The sequence below is a fragment of the Fusarium tjaetaba genome, assembly GCF_013396195.1.
Source record: "Fusarium tjaetaba strain NRRL 66243 chromosome Unknown NRRL66243_c0000122, whole genome shotgun sequence".
Taxonomy (NCBI): domain Eukaryota; kingdom Fungi; phylum Ascomycota; class Sordariomycetes; order Hypocreales; family Nectriaceae; genus Fusarium; species Fusarium tjaetaba.
This window is the reverse complement of record NW_023501318.1, coordinates 250850-268127: the sequence shown is the minus strand read 5'-3', so window position 1 is coordinate 268127 and position 17278 is coordinate 250850. Positions and strand designations below refer to the sequence as shown.

The following is a 17278-nucleotide window of genomic DNA, read 5'->3' as shown; positions in this document are numbered from 1 at the left end:
CTTTGTTACACAAAATCATGCTATTAAGCTTTTATCTTGCGGTTTACATCTTGTTTGACAGTCCCTCCGAGACCATTCTTACCATTGGAGCCACCAGTTGCCTATGCCTCATCCATATCTGTCAATTAGAATTAAGAAAACAGTTTGCTTGATAATGAGCACCTATGCTCGATAAGACCAGCAAATAAGGACCGAGTGTTTGCGAAGGACACTGGAAGATCTATAGAATCGCTATTGCTTCATGTGCACAAACAATCCAGCATCTTTGTATGAAACATCTGTAGTCTCGCTTCTCTATTAATTAAGTAAAACTATCTGCCTACTTGCCCGATATGTTTCAAAGCCTCAGATGTTTGCCCTTTTTCTTGCGTTCCCAGGTATGTTTGGTGAAGTTGACCTTTATCATCATCACAGTTGCAGGAAACATTCAGCCATTAGTACACTTAAGAGCTCGAGAAAAACCTTTGTTTGTTTATCTGTTAAATTTTCTAGTAAATGAAAAAGCCAAAGGAAGCTAATGCCTACAGTGATTCATAACCCAGACATACGCAAGCGACACTGCTCGCCACTGCAGGTGTTCCTGTGCTTTAAAACCCCTGACTTCATCCCTTTTTCTTCTCTTCTCTTTAAAACCCACACAACTCTTCAACTCCGATAATTTTCACCGAGTGCTTGCAGACTCTTGCTCAATATTGTCTCGCCATCTTCCAACTGCCTAACCATGTCGTCCTCGGGGCAAGTGACGTGGTGGGGTGATGGTCATTGGGCTGTCAAAGATTCCGACAGTGACAGTGTCGATAGCAACGGTATCTTACTTTGTTTCCCTTATATCCAATGCTAGTGATGGCTAACCACAACATCTAGTTCACGTCGGCGAAATTGGACATATCTGCGAAGTCAGAGATGCCTTTGCCGAATTCAACAAATCTGGCGACTTGGTCAAATGGCTCGACGAGATCCCCGACAAGAGCACTGACCTCGACGAAGAAGAGCTAATCCGTAAAGCCAAACGGATTCGCGATACTTATGCTATCGTCTGTGGTCGCTACCCAACCAAGGAAAATACCTGGGAGGTTCGAGCCATCTGGGTCAACAACCCCATTCTACAGGATATTCTACGAAATATTTCCGTAGATCCCGATTGGAGCTCCAGCGCTAAAAGTATCAAGTTTGAGAGGCCGTTTGCCTCTTTGGTTCATCACTGGGATCAATTGTGCGAGTTAGCAGTCGCCGATGCTGGTTCCGAGACCCAGAGATTCATGAAATTATTCGTGAATCTACTCAGGGGTCAACTGCGAGATACTCTCATCCGAGTCAAGAAGATCATGAAGACTGGATGTGCTGCTTTCTATGACCTTCAATTTGTTTTCAAGCCTGGTCAGCTCTTCTTTGACTCCTGCCCTCACATGGGCGCAGGCGTTTGCCAGTCTTACGAGCATGGTGAGGTTACAGTCGATCAAGTTGTGTGGAAAGGAGAGGAGTATCGTTTGGCCAAGTCGACCTTCAATCTCCCCAGCTTCTCAGGCATTCGGCCATCTCTGAACTCAGCGTCCGACCAGCATGGGCCTGTTCAGAAGATGACATCAAGAGCATGAAGGCTGCTCTCGTCGAACGTGGCCGCAAGTATGAAGCACTACGAGGTATTCATTTCCGCTTTTATCCCGGTATTATCGGAAAAGAGCACACTCATTGTGAAGCTGTGGTGGTAAGATGCTCAGTGAGCTTGTGATGTAGAGAAACTTATTAACCATCGAGTAGTCTGAATGGGACGATGTCAGAATTCCAAGCCTCCCTAATCGAGCGGTAAGGCTTCGAGATATGCTTGGAGCGGTTGTATACTGACAGAAAACCTAGATCGCAGGACGGGTGATCGTCGATGCGGGGATTCAAGATAAGGATGAGGCTAAATTTTCCTACCCTCTGTCCAGTCTTCCAATCGACAGTGCAATGTACAGGAGCGGACAATATTCTAAGGACTCTACTTCTAGTGGCCACCAAGAGTCACACGAATTGAGTGATTGGGAGGACGAAGAAGTCGAGGATCCCAATCGCCTCACGGATGAGCAGGCTATGATGACTGTTTCAACCGTGAAATGTTTCTCGATCGAGAACAAGGCGTGGTGTAAGCTCACATGCACAAAGATACTCATGCATTTATGTTAACATCCTGTGCTAGGTACGGCCCAGGTGGACGATCTCAAAGACATTGAGTGGAACACTCAGGCCTTTGACAATCTCGTCATCGATGAAGCAGAGAAGAGACTCCTGGTCGGCTTTGTAGGAGCAGCAACAAACGGAAAGTTGCAGGATTTCGACGACTTTGTCGATGGAAAGGGTTCGCTTCTCCTCACCGACGGTTAGTCATGAACTGACATTAGTCACAGGAAAGGGTCTTGTCATGCTCTTGTGTGGTCCCCCGGGTACGGGAAAGACACTCACTGCAGAATCTGGTTCGTTTCGGTGATTTTCAACAAATGGGGTCTTTGCTAATGGAAGCATAGTCTCCGAAAATCTCAAGCGCCCTCTATACCGCGTTGATACTTCGGACCTTGGGATGGATCCCAAGACCCTGGAGAAGAATCTCAAGACTGCTCTTGATCGCTGCGCCCGCTGGGATGCCATCCTCTTACTTGATGAAGCAGATGTGTTCCTTGAAAAGCGCACCAGCAGCAATCTTACACAGAACGAGATGACTACCAGTAAGTTACTCCCTGTGGTTGTTGTGAACCTGTCTGACATGCTTCCTAGTCTTCCAGGATCTTGAGCCAGCCTCCCGAGCCAAGGTCTGGTACAACTTTCTTATCAGAGAGGACAAGGCGTTGGCTGGAGACAGAGATGCGATTGCGAAGCTGGCCAGCATGCCTCTGAATGGCAGACAGATCAAGAGCGCCGTCAAGACTGCTCGAATCCTGGCTGCCAGCGAGAACTTGCCTCTTGCAGTTGATAATTTGCAGACGGTTGTTTTCATGCGAATGAAAGCATTGAAGATGCTGGAGTAGGTCGGACGATCAAAGCCCTAGCAAAGGTCTGGCATTCTAAGTATGAGGATAATCCTCTGACTCGGACATGGCCTCGTACCGACCGCTGAACTATAGTGGTTGGTGAGATTTTTTGGTGACAATCTGCAATCAAGGCAGCATGAAATTGAGGTGATGAGTGGAAGGCATGTCTCACTGTGGTGAATAGTTAAAAGGCAGCTTCACAAAGGGGATAACTTAAATAGCATTCACATCAACAAGGAAAGGATTGACTTGTTAGAACATGATAGGTTTCGTGATCATTCAGGTGCTGTCATCATCTAATCGTACATTGTCTGTTTTCGCTCATGCCTGTGAGCTCGCGTGGTCCTCGACACCATTTTAAGCCCCATACTTCTTGTCCTTGTCGGAGATGGGAAATTCGCTGCCTGTGGCGCTCTTGTACTGGTCGCGAATGGCATCAGAAATAGCCTCGTCCTTGGCCTGTTCAGCGGCGCTCTCGTTGCTTTGGTCGCCTCCGCCGAGGAACTTTTCCTGCACAAAGTCGACGGCTGCAACGGTTGTTAGTACAGAAATACGTAGGAAGTTGATGTAGATAATTACTCTTGTCAAGGGCATCCTCGTTCTTCTCGCCCTGCGCGCCACCGCCAGCCATTCCATTGACCTTGTCCATGAAGCTACCGCCAGCCTCGGGGGGAGCTTGCTGGCCCTCGGTGCTGTTGTTGGCGTTGTTGTTGCCACCAGCGAGGTTCTTGACGAAATCCATGACGATAGTTTGATTCTGGAGTTTAAAGTTGTAATTTGTGATTTGTGATGTTAGGATGATGAGTATGAAGATGGAAAGATCAAGAAGTGGACGAGATCTTCCCTTTTATACAACTAGGTAGTCACACTATACATCAGGCGGGGGAAGGAACAATTCTTGATTCACTCACTGTATGGCAAGGGAAACCACTGACGCAACTAAAAACAAGGACATGTACGTGAGACCGGGGGACTTGTACTTTCACAGCTGAAAAATGATGTGCAGTGACGTTGACACCAAAATGTATTGGTGGACAGCTCGACAGGGATTGACAGACCAAGATAAGGTGCGGCGGTAGCATAAAGCTTAAGCTCGCGTGCCAAGTTCTAGGGTGGTAGACCGCCTGGAGCGTTGAACTAGAGCCCTGATGCGGGGTAGTCTTTGCCAAGACTGGGCTCTCTACTCTACTCCGCAGCTGGGTCAACCTTGTGTTGGTGATGATATCACAGGAAGTACATAATCGTTAGATATGCATAGCACGCATGTTTGAATAGAATGTGTAGCGTTATTGAAACAAATGGGTATCATAAACATAAACTCAGTCTCTGCCTCCCCTCCATCACCCTTGCCGATTGATGCCCAGTTACGCCCGGAATCTCTCAACCATCGCCGTTTTTTGTTGTCGTATCGTCGTGACTTTTTCCATGCGTCAGCGTAAATATATTTCTTTCATCTCATCGTAAGCTCGTAAGTTGTGGTGTTTATTTCTAGTCCCGGGTATACATCCCATTGGCGTCGATGACAGCCTGACATCGGTGAGGCATGCTCTCGATGAGCGCTTTCATGTTCTCCTGAGGTATGCTGTTCCAGGTGGCTCGGACAACTTGTCGGATGCGCCATTCGGCGACCTCGCCGTAAAGAGATCGGTCCTTGTCATTCTTGAGATTAGCCTTGACCCAGTTGAATATCTGGGTGATGGGGTTCAGGTCGGGTGAGGCGGGAGGGAAGTGCTCGGTGGGCATAGATCGTCCTCGCATCTCGTCCTTGACGGCAACAGCAGCGTGGGCACACATATCTGGACGCATAGCAAAGCGAGATCCAGAAGGCTGATCGTCAATCCACTTGGAGAATGCCGGAAATATGACCTTGTAGTGATTCACGGGACTGAGGGGCCCGAACTTGTTGTCCGCATCGCGACTCCAAGCAATAAGAGGACCTTTGCCAGTAAGACCTGAAAAGTGGGCGAAGTACAGTTCACTATCGTTGCAGGTTGCCGGCTCGGCAGGCATATCGTTGATGCAGTCAAGATGGTATTCCTCTTCCGACTGTCGAATGACCAACGGTTTGTGTGCGTTTGTAAAGGAAATGCGGACTTCCGCAGTGAAGAGAACCTTGTTCCATTGCTCGGCAGTCCAGTTGACATGTTGTAGAGCGAATTCAAGTCGAAGCTTTCGGGTTTCTTCGCTAATGTAAGGACGAATGATGGCCGGGTACAACTTGTACCCGTAACGACCGAGAGCATTGCGAATGGCGATGTCAGAACTTTCCAATCCGAGGGCAGCAGCAATCTTGGAGAGGGGCATACGACGGGCATGGGGAGAAGACTTGACGAACTTGACAAGCTCTCGGGCTTGAATTATAGTAGGTACTGGAGGTCGGGCGTCGGTGCAAGAGGGCTTGTCAGATATTTGACGAGCTTTGACACGAGTCGCAGCACGAGTTAGAGGCTGAGTCCAGTTGACGCTTCGAGCGATAGCCTGCTTAGACAGTCCCTGGGCGTGAAATTGGACAGCATGGGCTCTCTGATGGCTGCTAGGGAGGCAAGAAGCACGCAAGAGTTGCTCAGTCTGCATGACAACTTTCAGATGTTCTGGGTCACTGCCAGCAAGTTGAGATTTGGAACTGGAGAAGTGCTTGATTGAACTCTTGACCGCATCAAGCTTGGATGCGTTGACATCTGCAAGGGCGTCACGAGCGGCAAGCTCATGTTCGATCTTGGAGACAGTGCTGAGAATAGATTCGAGGGCTGAAGCCATTGTGAAGACAATGGAGAGAACAGCAAAGATTGTCGAAAGAGTTGCGGGAAAACGTGAATGTGACTTGATTGTTGGGTCTGATTGTCCTGAGAGCAAAGATCGAAGACAATGGTACTGCACAGCAAAATGGTTTGATGTGACTGAAGAAGAATCGCAAGAGAGAGCTTGGGGCTGGGGCCTATAGAGGAGGGGTGTCATTAGTGAAGGGTTTAATGGATGAGAGCTCTGGGCCAATGAGATGAACCATGTCAATAAAGCTCAAAGAAGACGTCTCCACTTCTAACAGCGACCAGACTGTGAGTATTGAGGCGGTGCCTCCATTTCTGTGGCTTTGCGGGGTCCTTTTCTGGCCGGTTGACTCAAGCTTTGGTGGGGCGCAGAGTCTATCGCTATGACGCAGACGCTTGGCCTCAGTTGGGCTGTTGAAAAGTTCAAATATCGCGACAGAGACGTCAGTCCAGTACAACTCCAATTCGTCCGCTAGACTCTCTATACGCAAAGAATCACATACCTCAGTCGCAATGGCTAAGACGAACGAGGATCTTCTTCGGCGGCCCTTGTATCGTATGTATTCGTCCCAAACCCCTACCCCGCCATGTATCGGCGTGTCTCGATGTCGCAAAGTGCTGACGAGTTGAACAGTTTATGATCTACCTGCCGAAGTTTTGGACACTTTGGTGCTCAAATCCGATACAGACGCCGAAGCCGAAGCTATCGCTGCCGCCGAATCCACGAGAACACCTTCCGAGAGCGCGTCGTCGCCAGATACAAACCTTGTCGGGACGCAAGCGTGCTCCTTGTGTGGCCTCACATTCACCACAGTGATAGATCAGCGGGGACACCTCAAGTCTGATTCTCACCACTATAATCTCAAGCAAAAACTGCGAGGTCAAAAGCCCGTGTCAGAGACAGAATTCGAGAAGCTCGTTGGCAACCTAGACGAATCATTGTCAGGTTCTGATTCAGACGAGTCGGAAGAAGAAGAGGAAGATGGCCGACAAGATTCAACATTGACTGCGCTGCTGAAGAGGCAGGCGAGGTTGGCTGATAAGGCGAATGATTCAACAGGAGATGATGAGGATGAAACGGGAGGAAAGCCAGGTCGTGGCAAACCACCTCTGGTATGGTTCAGCTCTCCACTGCTTCCAGAGAAGACTTACTTCGGCATGTACCGCGCAATCTTGACGGGCGAGGAACAAAGAAATCAGGATCTGGTAGAGGTGTTAAAGAAGAAGCAGGTCGAGCCCATATCCATGCCCAAAATACCTAAGGAGGGCGCTTTACCAGAGGTCGCGTACAAGGGTCCTCATATCTTTCTCTGTATGATTGGAGGTGGCCACTTTGCGGCCATGGTTGTTTCTCTCGCCCCACGCCCCAATAAGAACGGCACAACCATGAATCGAGAAGCGACGGTGCTTGCTCACAAGACCTTCCATCGATACACAACCCGACGAAAGCAAGGTGGTTCTCAATCGGCCAACGATAATGCGAAAGGTGCTGCTCACTCGGCTGGTTCAAGTTTGCGACGATACAACGAACAGGCTTTGGTAGAGGATGTGAGAACCCTTCTCCAAGAATGGAAGGCCCTCATCGACACTTCAGAGTTACTGTTCATCCGAGCAACAGGTATGACAAACCGAAGAACGCTTTTTGGTCCCTACGAGGGACAGGTGTTGAAGCATAATGATACTCGACTGCGGGGCTTCCCCTTCAGCACACGGCGAGCGACGCAGAATGAACTTATGCGATCCTTCATCGAGTTGACGCGACTAAAAGTCCGTGAGATCGAGCCTGTGCAGGAACAGAAGAAAGACTCTGGGTCAGCGACTCCGACAAAGACAAGTGCAAAGCCTTCAAAACCGAAGTTGACAGAAGAGGAAGAGACTGCTCTACTCCACACATCTCAACTTCAAGCGTTTGTACGGAGGTCAAAAGTCCCTGCGCTACTGTCATACCTCAAGAACAACAACATATCGGCCGACTTTGAGTTTCAGCCTGTGGAGCAAAACCATCACGCACCGCGACCACTCCACCTCGCCGCGGCTCAAAACGCTGCGCCCTTAGTACTCGGCCTTCTTGTTCGCGGTGGAGCAGATCCTACAATAAAGAACAACGATGGCAAGACGCCCTTCGAACTGGCTGGTGAACGCTCGACGCGTGATGCGTTCCGGGTCGCTCGCTCCGAGCTCGGAGAGTCCAAGTGGTCGTGGGATGATGCAAAGGTACCGCCAGCCATGACCAAGGCTGAAGCTGATAAGCGTGACGAGAGAGAAAAGAAGGAAGCTAGTGACAAGGAGGCTGAGCGTCGGCGCGCTGAGGAGGAGCGATTACAGGTTGAAGGTCCAAAGGTTTCAGAAGGACGAAAACAGAAGGGAAATGCTCTGGCGGCGGGGTTAAAGAAGACACCACAGGAGAGGAGAGAGGCTGAAGAGAGAGGGTTAACTCCTGAGATGAGGATGAGATTGGAGCGTGAGAGGAGAGCACGAGCTGCGGAGGAGAGATTACGGAGGATGCAAGGAGGTGGATGAGCTTGAGTGCTACAATAGACCAATACTCGGAATAGACTAATACCACTGCATACTACATCCTAGTTCTACTGCATCGATGCATTTCAGACGTTCATAAGTGTTGGGAGTTTTTGCCACTTTCGTGAGCTTAGCTAACCAGCACAGTCAAAGAAGACGAGCTACCATGGTGTGTTCTCATCGTCAACTTTATTATCTTGGGCTCACAACTCATGACGATAATGAATAAGAACACATTCAGAGTTGATTTAATTAAATAAACTGGACCTTGTGCAAATGAGGAATTTGATTGATGTTACTCGCTTAGATCAGTAAAGCCTTTCTTTATATATACCTGCATTCTAGTTTAACTTGACCGTTGTAAATCCCAACTCTAAAAGACCTTACATTATGTACGACTATCGCAACCTCTTCAGTCAATCTCGATAACCTTATCAAACCTTTCTACATGGCCTTTATGAGCACATCACGTGGGCTTTCCATTTCCAAGTCAGTTGTTACATTCGCTGCAACTCAAGCAAGCCCAGCTTCTTGAGGTAAGATGCCAACAACTGTCCATGGATAGAGTCTTCAATCTGAACACACACTTTCATACCATTGTTCAAGGAAAGTTCCGCGTTCGGCACTTCAATCCATTGCACGGGCGGGAGTGAGACTCTATCAGACAAACCTCTGGCCATGGAGAAAATTACCTGCACCCATCCTGCCTCATGGTGAATAATGACACGCACGGCGATATCATTCCTTGTGTTGGCCAGAATAGGCTCGACGGAGCGGACGGTGTAGATTCCTCCTGCACTCCAAGGACGATGCTCAATGAGATGGGTGTTGGGGGGGATCTCGAGTGGTTTGAGAAAGCGAGAGAGGGTTCCGGTGATGAAACGGCATACTTCATCCTTTTTCGTGAGAATGGTGATGCCATCTGGTTTTCTCACCTCAGTCAGAGACGCCTTGCTCTTGGGTCGTTCATATTGGTCCCTGAAACGAACCTGTTTGCGTGTCTTGATTGCGGCCATAATGAAGATTGCTATGTGGGTTAGTTTTCTCGTGTTGTCTTCAGTTTGGTCGCTATAAAGCAACTCTCAATGTCACACAATTTCTACCAAAAGAGTGATCAAGGAGGAGGATCTGGGTTTTTTATACATCTTCATTCTTAGTTGTTCATAAGTTGGTTCATTGTCCCGAATGACAGTAACCATGTTCGCAGCTCAGTACATGTATGATGCTAGGTGCTGGGTGCTGGGTATGAACAAAGACTTATCCTGACAAGACCAACTTTGGCTGTATAAGTGTCTGACGCTAAACCGTACAGTCTTATGGCTGCTAGTTCTGTAAGAAAGAGCCATAATTCAATCATGTCTGTTCAGATGGTGTTTCAGACTCAAGCAAGCGTTGAGGATTGCCTGTGTTGATCGTTCATTCTGAGCTCCCAAGTGCTCACTCTAGCCCCTTCAAGGCTTGATAGTTAGTTACGGTGTGGAAGACCTGAAAAGGAAGAGTCAACAGACAACATGTAAATTATATCAGATTTGAGGATTGCATGGCACAATATTGACTCCTTTTCACTTATGGATGACGACGGCCTATAAGGTCAAGCTTTTGGCTGCGAACACAGATAATGAATGACAACACGATATTTCCCCCCCCCGATATAAGCTTTCACAATGGACTCCTTTTTCACGGATCCAAAGATATTCATAATGTTGAATTTTATTTTATTTTCGTTTCGCGCGTTGTAATCAGCGTCGACAATTGACAACACTCTAGGTTAGCAGATTGACCTCTGCTCTGCCCTGATATTGGAATGATCGACCAACAACGTCCTATCGGTCGACCCAGATCCGCCCAAAATTCCCTCGATCCGAAATGCTGCATAAATTACATCGTCTTGTGTCTTGTAGCTCCACGAGAGACTCTTTCTGCACATCTTGGACATGGCGTAGCTACCAACACCACAATCTGCGTCGGCGAGCAATGTCTACAAACACCACAGATCTCCCAACCTACGAGCTCTACCATAATGTCGAATATATTGACAGATACTGCCCTGGGGGATATCATCCCATCGAGGTCAACGACAGACTAAACCAGCGATACCACATCGTTGATAAGCTGGGCCAAGGCGGTTATTCGACTATTTGGCTTGCCCGCGATGAGGAGCTCAACAACTATGTTGCCATCAAAGTCGGCACCGCTGATCAAGTCTCGAAAGAGAGCGTTATTCTTCTCAAACTGGCTGGCAATCCCACCAACGAGTTCTCTGGTCAACTCATCACTCAAGTACTGGATCATTTCACACGGCACACATCCTTGCATTGTCACTGCATCCGCCAGATGTAGCGTTGCCGAGTCGATCAAAACTTCGAGATACAACTCATTCCGACGTGGCGTAGCCAGGGCACTGGCTGCCCAGCTCATCTTGGCAACGGCATACGTCCACCGGGCTGGCTTTGTTCACGGTGGTAAGTACCAAACCCGCGTCTTTGGGTCGCTCAGACGACATCTGATGGTATCTAGATATTCATCTAGGAAACGTGCTGCTCCAATTGCCTGGATCAGAGCTCGATCATCTCTCCATCCAACAGGTCTATGAGAAATACTATGAACCAGACCCTTACCCAGTGACTAGGACTGATGGTCAGCCGGTCACCTCACCGTCAGTGCCAAAGAATGTATATACACCGAACTGGCTCGGTAAACCTAGCGACGAGGTTCTGTTGCCTGAAGCCAGGCTGTGGCTCGCCGATTTCGGAACAGCCTTCAACCCTTCGCAGGAGACGAGACTGCTGTCTTACACGCACTTGCAGAATCGACCCCCAGAAGCAGTGTTTGATTCCACGAAGCCTCTGACATTCTCCTCTGATATCTGGAGCCTGGGACTTATGGTCTGGGAGTGCATGGGTTCCGGGCCATTTATGGGCGGCTTTCTCTTTGATGAGGACGAGGTGATCGCTGACCGGGTCGACGCGCTCGGTCCCTTACCCCACGAGTGGTGGGAGAAATGGGAGACCAGAACAAACGTATTGACTGAGGACGGACAACGAAAGGGGGGGATAGAGACGTGGCCGCTCCAGAAACGATTCGATCTGGATATACAAAGAGAAACAAAGGCAGAAAAGTTGGATGATCAAGAGAGCCGTGCCTTTTTAGATATGGTTAAAGGGATGCTGCGCTTCAGACCAGAAGAGCGTATGACAGCTGATCAGGTTCTGCGATCGGAGTGGATGAGTAAGTGGGCTCTACCCCTTGCAGAGAAAGCTTGGGAGCGTAAACTCTTGGACTGAAGGGGATCTGACAGGAGAAACTCATTGTTTGAAAATGAGTTCGATAGTTCCGATGTTGATTTAGCTTTCATTGTTAGTGATAGACAGACTAGAGCACCCGTGATTTACTAGACACCATGAGGAGAGATCAGGAAAGGTGAATCAGTTTGATACCCAGTATCTAGGGGTACTTCTCTTGACAGATACCTCTCCGAGGCAAGTGAAAGGCCAAGTGAAAGTTCTTTAACTTCTTCTTACATCCCCTCCAAGCCAACAAGCCAGTGTTTGACTTTTTTCAGCTTTAATATCGCCGTTTCGAATATAAAATGGCCAATGCGTGTTCTCAATGCTCAACTCGTTGAGAAAGTCTATAATATGGGATCTTGTGCTCAAGTGGCTCCTATGGTGAAACTGGCCCCGTCAACTCTTAGAATAGTCACTGGCTATCACACGGAAGCCTCTGTTTGCTTTTGTGAAGCATTTGCCTTCACTCTCGGCAGGCTTTGATCACTTTACCTATCACAATTGTCTAGTGACTTAGCTATACGCGGATTCAGTCGGAACCTCGCAGTTCGCGGTAAAACTTTCGGCCTGTGATTGCTTAACCCCGTTGTTGACCGGAAGAACGACCAGGTTGAATGAGCCCGGTGAGAATTCCACCACTCAGCTCGGAAGTAACGCAGGGAAATGGAAACTTCCCAAACTTCACAGCCACCTCCTAACTCCCCGAAGTGGAAACGGAATCAGCCAGGTTCAGGTTTGCACAACCCGATGCAGCATCACTCCGATCCCCAAATGGACGGAACTCGGAGGTTAAATGCAGGTACGCTCGCAAGTCTGAACCGTTGTTGGGTCTTGTGAGCTCAATCAGGGTTGGTGGATTGGATGTGAATTCTCATAGAAACCTTTGGTTCCCCTGAGAGGTTGTAAAGCTACCGACATACCCATGCAAGTGCTTGCAAGGAAACTGACAAGTGAGCCAACTGAAATGTAACAGCAAACACACATGCCAGCTAGGCCAAGACAGGACTCTGCTCGATACTAATGTGATGGCTGGATGGAGGGTCTTTTTCTCTCGGCTGGACCGAGCTGCTGTGAGCCTGTGAGGCGAGTCAGCTCTGATCCGTGCAAGCTGTAGACAGTCTATGAAACGCCCGGAGGCCAAAGAATAACGCTTGGATATGACGATCAGTGGAGTCATTTGGTGCAAGGTGATCGACCTGGACAAGAAATTCATGGTCTAATCGATCGAAGATGAGGTGACTGACGATCAGCATGTTGCTGCAAAAATAGGCTGAGCATAATTTTACCTTATTTGCTCCGGGATACAATAGAAGCACAATATCGTAAAAACGTACGACCAGTCTGATCACCCAAAATTGGGTGCCTCGATCGAGAGTCGCTCTCAAGGTTGTGTCTAGCCATTAGTGACAATTAATTGGCGTTACGAAAAAAGAAAAGAACCATGTCGCCTCAACGTTCAAAAGCAAGATACAACTACGTACCGTTTGTGTAGTGCCTGGCAGATCGCAAGTTTCATCCAAAGCCACCATGGCCGTAACTCGAAACACGGAACGACAAGAAGAGAAAACGCTAAGTCGAACCTGGCAGGACAATCGAACTAGTCTCGGCCGGGATCTCCCCTGTCCGTCCCAAGAACAGGCGTTGTAACGCTGCATCGTTCTGTCCTCAGGGGTCTTCAGGGCATCGTTACATTCTATGATGGTTCGACCTTATTCCGCGAGCCTGGGCTTTAGGCAACTGAATGTGGCATCCAGAACAAGCTAGACAGGCTATTAACAATATGACAACCCCGGGTTAAAGTCGAAACGACAATGGCGAGGATACATCGTCAAGATTACCGACAGTTTTCGCGATTTTGTCAGGAGTACCAGCACAGCGACTGCATAGAAATCTCGAGTTGCTTATTGGTTTAGCGATTCTTCGGAATATCGTATTTCGTCTTTGTGAACATGAGACGTCGTTTCTTTTTTTTTTTTTTTGGGCGGGAATACCACCACGGAGAAACATTTAAGCTAAATAATAGGCGATGGACGGGCCCCATCAGTGTGACAGTGTCGATTGATAGCGCACGGAGGCTAGCCGCTAATTGATCCATGACGTGAGCAAGCCACTGGGAGCTTTCATCAATAGTGCCGTTGATCTCAAGTGCGCAGAAGTTGGTGGAGTGCGGTGTCGAAATGCTGTAAGCGATTGTTGCTAGTCATTTGAACAAGTCTGTATCGGTAAACGAATGCTTACAAGCCATGACTGGCTCGCCACTCGATGACAGACTGCAGGCTGCCATATGTTGCGAATGGCTGCTCAAGCTGCCCTTTTCGTCATCCTATATTCTGAATGAAACAATCAGTGCACTTCCCGATTCGGTGTTGGCCAAGTAAGCATAGTTTCAAGGTTGGTAACTCAAACCTTGAGACTGTAAGAGCAAACAGTAATTACTCTCATTAGAGCTCTATTTAGCACAGAATATTGCAACGTAACTGGTAGAAGATTCAGTTGGCTGTTGAAGACATCCCAATGAGACCCTGACTTTAACAATTGATTCCATACCTAGTGGATCACATCGTGTCTGGATGTCGTTTGGCTTCGATTTCAGCTGCAGTCGATTACTTTTCTGTTTTACCAAAAGCTACCCGGGACTTCATGATTGCCAAACAAACAAGCATTTGCCGATCGTTCCGGACTTGGGAAACACCGGACGGGTAGGCTCGCAATATTTTGACCCGAGAGTCCTGTTTAGTCGCTTTTCCCTTGCGAGCTCTCTTTTGGGATGCTTTCAGGTCCAGAATAGGATCTGGCCCTCGGGGGGCAAGAAAACACCGAATCTTGATATAAGGTGATAAAATAAACTTAGCAAAGAGTACCCTAAGCTTAGGCTAAATTTACCTAAATATTTTTATCACTTAGGGTCAAGGTCTTGAGTTTTCTTTCCTCCCCTAGTCTGGTAAGGTTGGGAAGGGGAAAAAACCTCGGAGGGTAGTAGGGCTGCAAGGCATCGGCGTCGTCTCAGATCTGTAGCTCAGTAATTGATGATTGGCTGCCCTGATGTTGAAACAGACTAGGGCGGCCTGTTCCTGAGACTCCTTGGCGTCAAACACACGCGCCCAGGGTCTGTCTCGCCATGCTACTGGACGGGTGGTGGCGCTCGGTGCTAAAAATGAGCACCTGTGCTAAAGATAGAGATGGAAGCTGGGTAGCCACGAGACCATTCGGCGTTGGTAATTCTGGCTAATCTGGTTATCTTCGGCATGATGAAAGGAATCGCGGAGAGCCAATGCTGTCCATGACACATTTTCTTACCCTATTGTGATTCTTATGCATAGATTTTGAGTGGTACGCAAGCGCCATGTTTCGTAGTCCATCACAAGCACTCAGTAATAAAGTACCCAGAAGACTTGGGGATAGTCTAGCCTCAAGGAAGACCAGTAATCCAATCAGAACACTATAGGTGGTGAATTGAGATCTTTCGTCCTGTTCAGAGCTATCACAGCAAATGAGGCCCAGAGATGATGCACAAGCAAGGCGATTCAATCTTTCAATCAGGCCATCAGTCACGCCAAGCCTGCGTTTGGCCGTGTTAGCCAGATCCATGATCACTTATTCCACAAACCTTGTCCGTTATAGCTGGCCTGCTTCCGTGATTTGCATCCCCGTCAAGTCCGGTGGAAACGGTGGATTTGTGGACAGGCTCTCCAATATCTCCGTTCTCCTATCAATTGGCGAGATGCTGCCAAAAGGGAAGTGGACCAAGTCCCTTGGTGTTGTAATCTCCTTTGACGTAGTAATCCGCGTCTGAACCATACAAGTAATTGTTGACATGCTCAAGGTGTAAGGTTTACTCAATCGTGGTTTCTTCGGAAGCCTGCTGTAGATCCACGGAGAGGAGCAAGTGCGACGGTTAATCACACGGTAATGTTATTTTTAGGATGAGTCAAGAAACAATCTCCATTCTTGATAATGGAATCGTGATAAATAGTAATCACCAGCATCGCTTTGCTGTTGTTAAGATGGAAGTGATCCTTCTTAGGTACCTACCTAGATCAGAGGACGAGCACGTAACCTGGAATTTTCCCAGTAGTGAGGTCGGTAACGGTCTGACTGCAAGCGACGATGCCTTGGCACCTTCCATCTGTCACGACCAACCGTCAGTGGCTTGCGGTGGCGGTCTGGGGAAGCAGCGCCGGACCACGATGCTCCCATCAAGAGAAAAATCCGAACAAAAACAAAAGCAAGTGCCTTCCATATCCTGACCCAGCATCTTTAGTGGCTCGCCCAAACGGCCAATTGGCAACCGCCAGGGCACCAAGCAAGCGCTGCTGCGCGATTGGCGGATATGGTGCCTGTACCTGTACCTGCAGAAGCCTGTGCGGGACGTTAACGGGTCCGGGCCATCGATGCCCCTGATCCTTCTTAACATGTTCTAATATGGTGGCGCAGCGTTTCATTCATCAGTTGCACTTGCCCATTCGTAGAGGTGGATGGTACCCAAGAAAAGGACGGCAGACGCGGAAGGAGCAATTTGTCCTGGGGAAAAGGAAAGAAACATCTCAGGCAGGAAAAGAGAGCGAACCCCTTTTGACGCTGTAAATTATGACAAGTATTATGCGTCAATGATACTGCACTTTCAGTAGGGGATATCAATGACTGCAACCTGAGTCCGCATCCACTTCCTGAATTGTCTCTGTTCTCCTCATTGTCTTAGTCTAACCGCTATCTCAGCGCCCAAGTGCAAGCCTCACAGCGGGGTGTGAATTTTTCCCGCTGTCGATGCCCCGCAAAGTGCTCTAAACGCCCAGCTCGGTAACTGGCTAGAAGCTCTGTTTCGCTTTTGGACAACTGAGAGGCGCTCTGCTAGTGGCCATCAGCACATGCAGTAGCGCCTCGGAGCTTTAATCAGAGTATGCATAACCGCCTTTCGATTTGTATTGGTTCACATTCAGCACCATTTTGTCATGGCAAGCGCCTGAAGATCGGAATATGCAGTGCTGCCTCTTGAAGCGCAGCCCAGCAGCGGGAGATGGGCCAGCTGAAGCAAGCCCTGTCAAGCATAAACAAAAAGTTACTGGTATGTTAACCTTTCTCAGAATGGCACTTCGGCAAGGCAAGCAAAGACAAGGTTGGTTCTCATCCATGGCCAGGCACAGGCATCACATTGGCTACCGTTGGGCATTGCGCTTCACATGGTGCGAACTCGCTCGCTCATCAGTCCATCCACAGCCAGGACCTGAGAGAGATACACACCCTGGATAATGCTGCCACAGATCATTGGGCTTGCACCGAGCCGCTGTTAAAGGCCCCTGTCAATGGAGAAACTTTTAACGACATGGGCCCTTGTCTCGGATACTCATCCTTGTCATTGTCCCTGAGGCGCCCTGGACCACAAACCGTTGTGTCAAACCTCACCGGACGGACCTGAATTCTTGGAGAGACCTTTTCGAACCTTCAGCCGACCGTCGATGCTCAACCTGACTTGGAGGAGTATCAGGGGTTCCCATCGCCGGTGGTATCTCCACCAGGGATGGGCCATAGAGGGGACAACCCATGTTTGGTACCAGATGCCGGGCTGGTTGCTCTTTGCCTCCGCAGGCCAGCACTCCTCCAGGTCTTTTGACAGACACAGAGACTCGTGGGTATATAGATGCTTCTCATTCCCACCTCTTTCGACTTTTCCTTTTGGATTATCACTCACCTTTTTCTTTTCCTCTTTTCT

General features: G+C 48.7%; 6 protein-coding genes across 6 annotated transcripts; 3 read left to right on the top strand and 3 right to left on the bottom strand.

Annotated features, from left to right (window-relative positions):
• Window positions 1-721: 721 nt before the first annotated feature.
• FTJAE_6286 (aaa family) lies at window positions 722-2999 on the top strand (the record flags this gene model as incomplete). The annotated part of the gene is made up of 9 exons (XM_037352881.1): window positions 722-806; window positions 865-1463; window positions 1517-1705; window positions 1759-1803; window positions 1855-2122; window positions 2177-2335; window positions 2385-2450; window positions 2502-2699; window positions 2749-2999. The coding sequence occupies 9 exons, from the start codon at window positions 722-724 to the stop codon at window positions 2997-2999; spliced, it is 1860 nt and encodes a 619-aa protein (XP_037206686.1).
• A 360-nt stretch (window positions 3000-3359) lies between these two features.
• On the bottom strand, window positions 3360-3744 carry FTJAE_6285 (DNA damage-responsive 48; the record flags this gene model as incomplete). The annotated part of the gene is made up of 2 exons (XM_037352880.1): window positions 3360-3529; window positions 3582-3744. 2 exons carry the CDS (start codon window positions 3742-3744, stop codon window positions 3360-3362), a joined length of 333 nt encoding a protein of 110 aa, XP_037206685.1.
• Window positions 3745-4490: 746 nt separating this feature from the next.
• FTJAE_6284 (transposable element TCB2 transposase) lies at window positions 4491-5759 on the bottom strand (the record flags this gene model as incomplete). Its single annotated transcript, XM_037352879.1, has 1 exon — window positions 4491-5759. The coding sequence occupies one exon, from the start codon at window positions 5757-5759 to the stop codon at window positions 4491-4493; it is 1269 nt and encodes a 422-aa protein (XP_037206684.1).
• Window positions 5760-6280: 521 nt separating this feature from the next.
• On the top strand, window positions 6281-8287 carry FTJAE_6283 (Found in mitochondrial proteome; the record flags this gene model as incomplete). Its single annotated transcript, XM_037352878.1, has 2 exons — window positions 6281-6323; window positions 6402-8287. The coding sequence occupies 2 exons, from the start codon at window positions 6281-6283 to the stop codon at window positions 8285-8287; spliced, it is 1929 nt and encodes a 642-aa protein (XP_037206683.1).
• Window positions 8288-8781: 494 nt separating this feature from the next.
• FTJAE_6282 (uncharacterized protein) lies at window positions 8782-9300 on the bottom strand (the record flags this gene model as incomplete). Its single annotated transcript, XM_037352877.1, has 1 exon — window positions 8782-9300. One exon carries the CDS (start codon window positions 9298-9300, stop codon window positions 8782-8784), a length of 519 nt encoding a protein of 172 aa, XP_037206682.1.
• A 958-nt stretch (window positions 9301-10258) lies between these two features.
• FTJAE_6281 (kinase domain protein) lies at window positions 10259-11568 on the top strand (the record flags this gene model as incomplete). Its single annotated transcript, XM_037352876.1, has 3 exons — window positions 10259-10601; window positions 10678-10746; window positions 10802-11568. The coding sequence occupies 3 exons, from the start codon at window positions 10259-10261 to the stop codon at window positions 11566-11568; spliced, it is 1179 nt and encodes a 392-aa protein (XP_037206681.1).
• Window positions 11569-17278: the final 5710 nt, after the last annotated feature.